Below are 9,536 nucleotides of genomic sequence, written 5' to 3'. Positions count from 1 at the left end.
TTTTTTGCTGTGCTGCAGAATTTTAGCCTTTAGTTTATGTGTGCCATAAGATGAAAAAGATTGAAAATTGCTGGACTAGAGGCTTCATTGCTGTATATTACTTTCTCATTTCCTGAAATCAACACTTAGATTACATTTTTAAAATTTTTTATGCGAAACAAGAAAAATGCAGACTCTATGAAGTTCATTCAAGTATTCATTCAGCAAATATTTATTGAATACCATGTGCTAGGCACTGTCCCAGATTCTGAATATTTTAGATGATTACTATACTTTAAATAATAATGTGTAATAATACTAAGAAACCCAGTTGATTCAAAACTAAAAGTTTCTGATATGAGAGTTTAATGAGCTGTTGCTCAGAGTTTGCTATGAACATTTCACTAAATGTGGTTACTTAAAAAAAAAAAACACCAATATTCACATAATGTCAATTCTCTTAACACCACCATTAATTAAACTGCACCTTGCCATCCAGAACTGTAAAGTCATAGAGTAATAGTGAGTTAAAAAACATAGTATGGTTGCTGGAAAGAACAGACTAGAAATTGAGAAACTAGCCTCTGAAGTGGTGTCACCTTTGTCAAGGCACTGAATTCTGCAGAATTAATTTCCCTATCTATTAAGTAAAATAAATTAGAAAAATGCTAAAGCCTCTTTTACGTCTGGTAGTCTACAATCTTTAACTGAGATATAATTAATTCTAAATTCTAAGAGGAAAATGAACTCTACATTATCAGTTTGGGCTCAGTTCCTATCAGTGATGCAAATATTTCCCTTTTCTGTGTTGTGACATCACTATATCGACTACACACATATACATAAAATGTATTATTATTTTTAAGGCGGTCACCAAATGTACCATTTTACATTTGATTCAACCTTTTTGGTTTTTGCCAAGTATACTTGACTTAGCTACAGCATGAACTTCACTTCCTTTTGTACATTTTTGTTACAGATGGCAGAGCGGGTGAAAAAAGATGGAGTTGGGGGTGAGAGTGGCTAGTGCATATTTACATTATGGCCAAAACAATTTTTATTTTTAAAGTTAAAAGGTTTCAGACTTCAAGGAGTAGTTTAATTTGTTATTGTTGGATTTTTAGATAGCTCCTCTGGCTAAAGTTGAACATGAAGAAAGTCAGCAAACAATGGGAAGAAATTTTAAGTCCTGGGGGAAGAAGTAACGGAGAATTTTTTTCTTCTCTCCCCTTCTCTATCCTTTCTTTCTCTTACAATTTAGATAAAGAAAATACTGCAATGGGGGGAGGGGGAAGCTAGATCAGGGAATAGTGCTGAATCCGACACCTGCGAGCCTTATGTCAATAAGTGTTTCAGAACATGGAACCACAGCAGCCCCAAGTTCTTGTTGCAGGAAGGATAGGACTGGAAAGAGGGGTTCTATTTCTGCTTTAGTAGCTTTGAAATATATTCTGCAGGTATTAACCTGAGTCACCTGACTCACTCAGGAAAAAAAAATCTCACATTAATAAATCTAAAATGTTGAGATACGCATTTCAAATAAAGATGCAAATATCTGTATCAAAAGTATTTTACTCGAAGCCGAAAATCTGAACTACTACAGAATCCACCTCACAAAGTTTGGTACTCCTTGTTCCTCCCATAATAGGTCAGGGTAGCCACCACGCAAGATTGGCCTTCGGCACCATTGCGGGCTCAGCTCGCCCAGGGCAGCCCCCGCGACAGGACCACGCTCTTCCCGGGCGCGCGCCCGTGATCTGGGGGCGGGGAGGGTGTGGAGGTGGTTCCCTTGGAGCACCCAATCATCAGTGAGGCCCGGCGGTGGCGCTAGTGACGTAGCTGCGCTTCCTCCGCCCCACTGCGGGCGGACTCACGGAGCTGTCATGTTTGCGAGCTCCGAGCGCAGGGAGGGGAAGTAGGAGGACTTTGGGGCTGCAGGGTGTCGGAGGGCGGCGGGCATCGGGGAGGGGGTGAGAGAGCATGCGCAGCAGCTCCAGCGAGGGAAAGGAGGGGACCCGTGCGCGCGCGCACTAGCGACCCGCCCGCGGCCGCGGGTGGAGGGGGCGGTTCCTCGAGTGTCAGCGGCCAGAGGGTGGGCAGGCTGGCGGCAGGTGCCGCCGAGGCCACCGCCGCAGACTTCTCCGGGTCCGGGTCTCGTAGTCCTCCGGGGGTGATGAGCTGGACTCCGTTCGGGGCTGCACCTGCCGGCTGCCCATCACTCCGAGCCTGTCGGCGTGACCTCGGCCTCCTAGCGTGCCCGATCCCCGTGGCGCCTTGCTGCCCCTGAGAGGGAGCGACCGCGGCCTCCTCCGCCCCGAGTCCTCGCTTGGGGGCCGTGCGGGAAGAGCGCCCGGCTCCCTCCCCTCCCCCGTTCGCTGTCCTCAATGTCTTCCCGGCGGGGAGGGGTCTGCCTGGGAGACGCGCTGAGCGGCAACCCCCGGAGGCCCGTCGGCCGCAGCGGCAGCGCCCAGCCGGTCGCCCCGCAGCCTTACCCCGCGGCGGCGGCGGCGGCCTGGAGGAGCCGCGCACCCGCCGCCGCCCCCGGAGCCTCGCAGCCGCCGCTGCCACCCGGCGCCCGAGGAGAGGACGGCGGGCGTCCCCCGGGGAAGATGAAGGCGGAGGGGGGTGACCACTCCATGATCAACCTGTCGGTGCAGCAGGTCCTGAGCCTCTGGGCCCACGGGACGGTGCTGAGGAACCTCACGGGTAATTGATGCGCCCAGGGTGGGGACAGGGATACGGTGCCCCTCTTTGCCTCCTTTCTCCCTTGAGCAGAGGAAGCGCTCCTTGTCGCCCCAACCCCGTGTGTGCCCCCTTGGAAGTTCGTGGTCCGAAGTCTTGGCGAGGAAGATATTAATTGGATTTATTCCGCATGGGTTCCCGGGGTGCCGACGCCCGCCACCCATTCTCCGGCACTCAGAGGCTTCCGAATCCCGGGGTGTGGAGTCGGGGTGAGGGCGTGGGTGGGATGAGAATCCACGACCCCTGCCTCCTCCCTTGCAGGCGGAGGACCCCTTGGCCTTGCCTTCTGTAGTAAGCGCAGAACAGCATTGGTGGGGAGACTTGAGCACAGTTGGCTTTTATTTATCCCGTCTCCCCCCATGCGTGCACGCAGACATACACACACATCCCGCTTTTTGCTGTTTAGATCTTTTGTCTGTTTGGCTCTTTATCTTTTTGAAAGTCTCAAACTGAATGCAGCACTAAAGTTTCCTGCTCACGATCAATTTGCTTCAACTGTTAATTTTATTTTGGGGGAATTATAGATGACAAATTAAGTAGATTATTGTGGGTCAGGGGCTGGGCCAAGGTCTAGTGCATTCTAAGTATTTTAGTTTTAACCATGTATCTCCTGCTCCTGTTTCCTTTTGCCTGTCTCTCTCCCTCTGGCCTCAAGCTGCTGCTTCTGTGACATCTGATAATTTTGTGTATTTCCCTTCATTTGTGAAGGCGATCAGGAGAGAATTGGACTTAATTGCATTATAGTAATTAACATCAACTTCTAGTTGTAAAAGTGAGCAATAATACGAATATTTTTATCCAATTTCTAAGTTTGCTTTGTGAAGAAACTTCTGGTTTTGTTAATGTGGAAATGCTTGTATTATTATATTCTGAGTTCTGAATTTTAAAAATACCCTCTAAAAGATTAGTGTTTACAAGAAAAAGATTCGTTTGCAGTTTGGTGACTCCTTAGTTCCTGATCCTCAGAGAAAAAAATTTAAAAACATACTCAGGATTTGATTCTTGAAAATCTATAAGGCAGCTAATTTTGGTTGACTATTAGTATTTCAATATGCATTATGTCAAGCTGGTTAAGAGTAGGAGAGTATACTACAAATATAGTCTGTCTTGACAGGATACATATGTGTATATGTGTATATGTATTTTAAAATGTGGTGTGATAATGGAATTCAGATAGTCATAGAGACTTCTTTTAGAATTATATACCACAGGGATGACTTAGAGACACTGGTTTCCTTGAATGTGTAAACGCTAAAATTAACCTAGATTCTGGGTTGATTCATGGTGTCTTCTCTTTAAAGATGTGGTTATTTAACTTGGAGCAAACTGACCTTCATGATGGTTTAAGGTCAGGAACATATTCTGAATTCTGAAAAAACTCCATTGACATAGAGACCATTTCATGATTCAATTGAATTTAGGGATAGACTGCTTTATCTTATGGCTTCGCTCATATTTGTTCACTGTTAACATTTCAAATGTGTCAATTATGTTTATTTGAATGAAATGAAAATAAGGACTTAAGAATACATATACAGTAGTCCCTTTCTATATCGCGGTTCACTTATCGCGACGTCCCTGTATCACAGGATTTTATAAAATATTATATTTAATTATTTATCGCGGATTTTTCCCTACATTGCGGGATTTTGTGGTACTTTATACGTATGTTGTTAAAGTTATGTAGGTTTAAGAGTGTAGAATATGTTTAAGAACATAAGTAGTGTTTATAAAAGTGGAAAAGGTTAATAAGGGAGTGGGAAAGGTTAATAAGGTACTGAGAACGGTTTATAAGTGTGTGGGAAGGGTTTATAAAGCCTTAAAATATATATAAATACTAAAATAAATGTAAGGTTCCTACTTCGCGGATTTTCACCTGTCACAGGGTGGGGGGGCATCTAGAACGTAATACCCGCGATAAGTGAGGGAATACTGTATATGCACATATGTTAATAACTGGCTCAGCTCATTGATAAGTATTCAGAAAAAAGTTAGCTTTGGGAGAAAATGTAAATGTAACTTACCTCTTGGCTAAATTTTACAATTTTTAAAAATATTTACTTTAAGATTCTAATTATTATACAGTGACTTCTAGTTCCACACGTCAACCATTAGGTTTGTAATAGTAGTTTCAGCCCAGAATTAGCTCTTATTTTCTCCTAACACAATCTTAAGAATTGTCAGTTGTTCATTGGTCTTTGCCGTTTCATAAGGATTTGTAAAACATCCCAAACTAGGAATGAGGAGCAAATTAAACCTCTTCTAGGAAATAAGTACTGTTAGTGTGCTAAATTCTGTTTGTCAGAGTAAAAATGGAGAAGGAAATAGATTAGAAATATGTTTCACCAGCAAGTGAGTGTACCACATGTTAGGAACCACATCACATTCTTTAAAAATGGACTTTGGAAGTGGTAACTGATGTCGTTCATTATGGCCTTCTCCATACTGATGACATATGTAGCTTAATCATTAATCAAAATATGCTACCAACTGTGCCATTAAAAAAAAAACAAACTAAAACATAATTGCTGCTATGCATCAAGTACTTTACATATATTGTTTCTAATCTTCAGAATAACTCTCCAAAGCAGATATACAAAAAAGCTCGTTGAGGCAAATTAAGTTGCCCAAAATCGTATAGCTAATAAATGGCGGAGCTAGGCTTTAGAAACAGTCTTTGCCTGCAGAATGACTTTTCCCCCTTTTCTAGGATGCTTTAGCTACTTCCTCTTTACCCTCTTCAGACAGTCAATTACTTGCTTCATCCTGCTATTTTTGCTCCTTGTATATGCTTTTTAATTATACTTTAAAATAACATTATAATTTTTGTCTCTTCTACACTCTGAGATTTTTAGGGGTGGAGTCAATGTCTTAATCACTAAATTCTGGAACCCTAGCCTTATAGTACCTGACACATAGTAAAGGTTCAATACATCTTAATGAATTTTTAAAATAATACTTAACAGTTACATGACTTAAACATTCTAGTTGCATTATCTTTCAGCTATGTCTTTTGGAGTGAATATGCTGTTAACTAGGGAATGAGGTATATCAGTAACTTTTGTAGATAGTTGTCATACCTTTAAGACACAAATGCTTATTGAATGTGCTTTTTGTACTAGTTAACCATACTTTCATGTACTTTAATCTTTTCAACAATCTTGAGAGATTATTTATCCTTATTTTACACATTTAGACTGAAGTGAAAAGAAATTTGCTTACATCTGATAGCTAATAAGTTAAAAAACATTTTTTTTCAAATTCTGATAACATTAAATCAGAAGGCATTTTTTGTCTTCATAATAAACTTGTAAGAGAAACAGGTAATAGAAAGGAGCATAGTATAGAACCAGACTGATTTAGATTCAAGAAATGACTGATAAATTTATAGAAATGTGGTTAATAGGAATTCTGGTTAATTAAAAGCCAATTAAAAGGGGAACGTACTTTCATCTCTATTTTTTTCTTTATACAAACTAATGGATGTGTTTTTTTTCTTCTCTTTGTATCTTATTTCACAGAAGTGGGAACATTTTTATATTGACCTTTTTACCTTAGAAACTGACCTTTAGAAAGCGGTCTTGAGTATGTATTACTTTGATATAAATATATGTTTAAAAAGTGATAATGAGAACTAGCTTAACATTTTAGAGCTAGAAGTTATGTAGTTCAGCTACTTCATTTTAGAAATATCAAATGTCACATTATTGAATGAAGTGACATGGCAGGGATCAATTACTTAATGATAGAGGCAGGACTGAAACTAACCTCCCTGATCTTTAGGTCTGTGCCTTTTCCTTTTATTCCACGTAGCTTTTTTTTTTTTTTTCAGGAAGGTCTGTTGGATCTTAATGTACTTAAGAATAGCCTGGTAAGTATTGCAGTATTTGTCTCAGTGAACTCAAGAATGTGACTGGAACTGTTGGGTTGGCCAAAAAGTCTGTTTAGTCTTTTCCATAAAACGAAAGACACATTTTTCATTTTCATCAATAACTTTACTGATTTGGAGGTTTTGAGTATGTCAGCTATCTCTCCCGTGGTATAATGTTGGTTGTTCTCAAATAATGTCTTGATTTGATTACTGTCAACTTCAACTGGTCTACCCGGCCATGAGCACTATCCTGCAAAGAATTTCCAGCACAAAACTTAGCAAACCACTTTTGACATGATCAGTCACAGCACCTTCTCCATACACTGCACAAATCTTTTTTATGTTTCAGTTGTGTTACCTTTCTTAAATAACAAAGCATAACATGCTGAAAATGTTGCATATTTTCTTCCATCTTCAGTATTTAAATGTCTACACAAAAATTCACCAGTTTTGATAAGTTTTTTAAAAAATGCACACCGATATGACAGCTCTCACAATACACTCTAACAAAATCGTTTTGAATGAAGTTAAAGACACATAAGCACTATTAGAGCCACCTTATGGAAGAAAGAGAAAAAAACAAGCGAACTGTTTGGCCAACTCAATAATTTCTGTCCAGCTAATAAAAGATATTAGAAAATGCAAGAATTATTGAATAATAATGCTTTCTAGAATTTTAAGTTCCTTTTGCCTATGTAAAGGTTTGTGATCCCTATTTATTATATTTCTGGTTTTAGAAATCTTATGAAGTTCAGGTTACTATTAATTTTTTTTCCTCATGGAAGACAATAGGATGGGGACTCATGCAGAGCAGATTCACATTCGAAGACCCCATCTCTATCACTGTTGCCAACGTTCTCTTCTGTATCCATCACTTACGAAAGTGTATGATTCATAGAACTAAACTGTAAACTGTGTATAGGTCAGATGCATCTTTAACTTACTAGAGAGATAATTGGCTTTCTTTCTCAAACAGTTTTTCTTTTTCTGAATTGTTCTAAATACCCTGCCCCCAATCTCAAATTAGAGTCAATACGTATATATTCTTTCAGTTTCATGGGTTACTGGATTTCTTTTAAAAAAAAAGATATACAGTAAAATATTCTTTTGCTTTACCTTTCTTTTGCTCTACCTTTATTTTCCCAACTTTGTTTAGAGAAGAATTTTTTACTTAGAAATAGGCAGGATCCTTAAACCCCTGGATAAGCACAGGTCCAGGCTGGTGTTGGGAAAGGGATAGATAATTGGTCCCTGGGAAAAAAAGACAAGGGCTGACTTTGGACTCATCTCCTCTCTCAGTGATAGCAGTAAATGTGGGGGCAGGTGCTCCCTTCTTTTTATTGGTGATAAGCATTGGGAGGCTGGGAATTCAAACTGAAAGGAAGGACAATCATCTTTGTGTATGTGTGTGTGTCTATATTAAATGCATATGTGTTTATTTATGTTTGTATTATGCATACATATACTATTACAGTTCCCTTTTAGACTTTACAGTCATATGTCAGTCTCTGGTAAATACTGATAAAGAAGAAAATATCAGTCATTGCCCATAAAGAGCTCATGATCTAGAGACATTGACTAACAATCAGTTTAAGTAATACTTTTATGGCTTGTTGAGTTCAGGGAGAACCAGGTAGTAGGATTTTGAAGGCAACAGAAGAGGCAGAGAGTGGAGAAAGAACCTGTTTATAGGATGGTGAAGAGAAAGGAGAGTGAACTGCTTGTAGGATGGTTTAAAAGTATTATTTGAATAACTATGTTCAGCTGTTTTCATCAGTAACCTGAAACTGGATTTCCATTATAAAATTCTCTGCCTCTCCATCCACTCCCACGAATTACTTTAATCTGACATGATTTCTAAACCTTGCTGCATATTGGCATTACCTGGGGATGGTTAAGGGTACATATCTAGGGTCTCAGCCCATATCTGTGGAATTAGGATCTTTGAGAGCAGAGGCTAGGAGACTATTGGGTTGGCCAAAAAGTTAGTTTAGTTTTCTCTGTAAAGTGAAAGACACATTTTTCATTTTCACCAATAACTTCATTGATTTGGATATTTTGAGTATGTTGGCCATCTCCCGCTATTGGCTTCTAATGGGTGGAGGCCAGGGGTGCTGCTAAACATCTTCCAATGCATAAGACAGCCCCACAGCAAAGAATTAATTCGACCAAAATGTCAGTAGTGCCAAGAAACTTTGCAAAACACTTCTGGCGTGTTCAATCAGTCACAGCACCTTTTCCATATACCGCACACATCTTTTTTCGCATTTCAGTTGCATTTTTACCTTTCTTGAAATAATAAAGCATAATATGTTGAAAATGTTGCATATCTTCTTCCATGTTCAGTGTTAAAATGGCTGCACAGTCACCAATTTTGATTTTTTTTAATGCATGCTGATATGACAGCTGTCACAATACAATCTAACAAAATTATTTTGAATGAAGTTAAAAGATAACTAAGCACTACTAGAGCCATGTAAAGAAAAAAACTGAAGGAACTTTTTGGCCAACCCAATCCTTTTTAACTAGCTCTTTAGGTGATTTTGTTATTGAGTATTCAAGGATTGGGCACACCTGATTTTTAAAAATTAAGTTTTTTGTTATCAGTTGGTAGCATGTAAGATATATAATACATGTTAATATGGAGTATTTTTAGTATAGCTAAAAACTTATTAAAATTTCAGTGTAAATGATTCAGCTATTTCCATGTGAAATCTATAACCAGTTTTTTTTAAGTGACTGTCTATTAACATTAGGATCATATCTTTTAAACATGTTTATTTATATGAACTATTAGCTATAGATGATAATTCTTATTAATAGTATTTGAAAAATTCTAGACAGCTTATATTAAATCTGAAGTGCATGAGAGAATTAAACATTAATACTATTTATGTAAATGTTTACATAATGAGCAGTTATTGGAATTTTCGCCCCTAGTGTA

At 39.2% G+C, this 9,536-nt stretch overlaps 1 protein-coding gene across 3 annotated transcripts in view; it reads left to right on the top strand.

Moving 5' to 3' along the window:
• The first annotated feature begins 1,928 nt into the window (after positions 1–1,928).
• Positions 1,929–9,536, top strand: part of TMEM170B (transmembrane protein 170B) — a 28,168-nt gene continuing 20,560 nt past the window's right edge. Inside the window, exon 1 of one of the 3 annotated variants that reach the window (XM_090271763.1) lies at positions 1,929–2,685. In XM_090271763.1, the coding sequence (XP_090127889.1) occupies positions 2,364–2,685 (322 nt within the window). In that variant the 5' untranslated portion in view covers positions 1,929–2,363. The remainder of the gene's footprint in view (positions 2,686–9,536) is intronic. The other 2 variants (XM_090271761.1, XM_090271762.1) reach the window with 2 other exon arrangements.

Source organism: Furipterus horrens, unplaced genomic scaffold, assembly GCF_987537825.1.
Source record: "Furipterus horrens unplaced genomic scaffold, mFurHor1.1.pri manual_scaffold_3, whole genome shotgun sequence".
NCBI lineage: Eukaryota > Metazoa > Chordata > Mammalia > Chiroptera > Furipteridae > Furipterus > Furipterus horrens.
The sequence above is the reverse complement of the archived record's forward strand: the minus strand, read 5'-3'. Positions and strand labels throughout refer to the sequence as shown.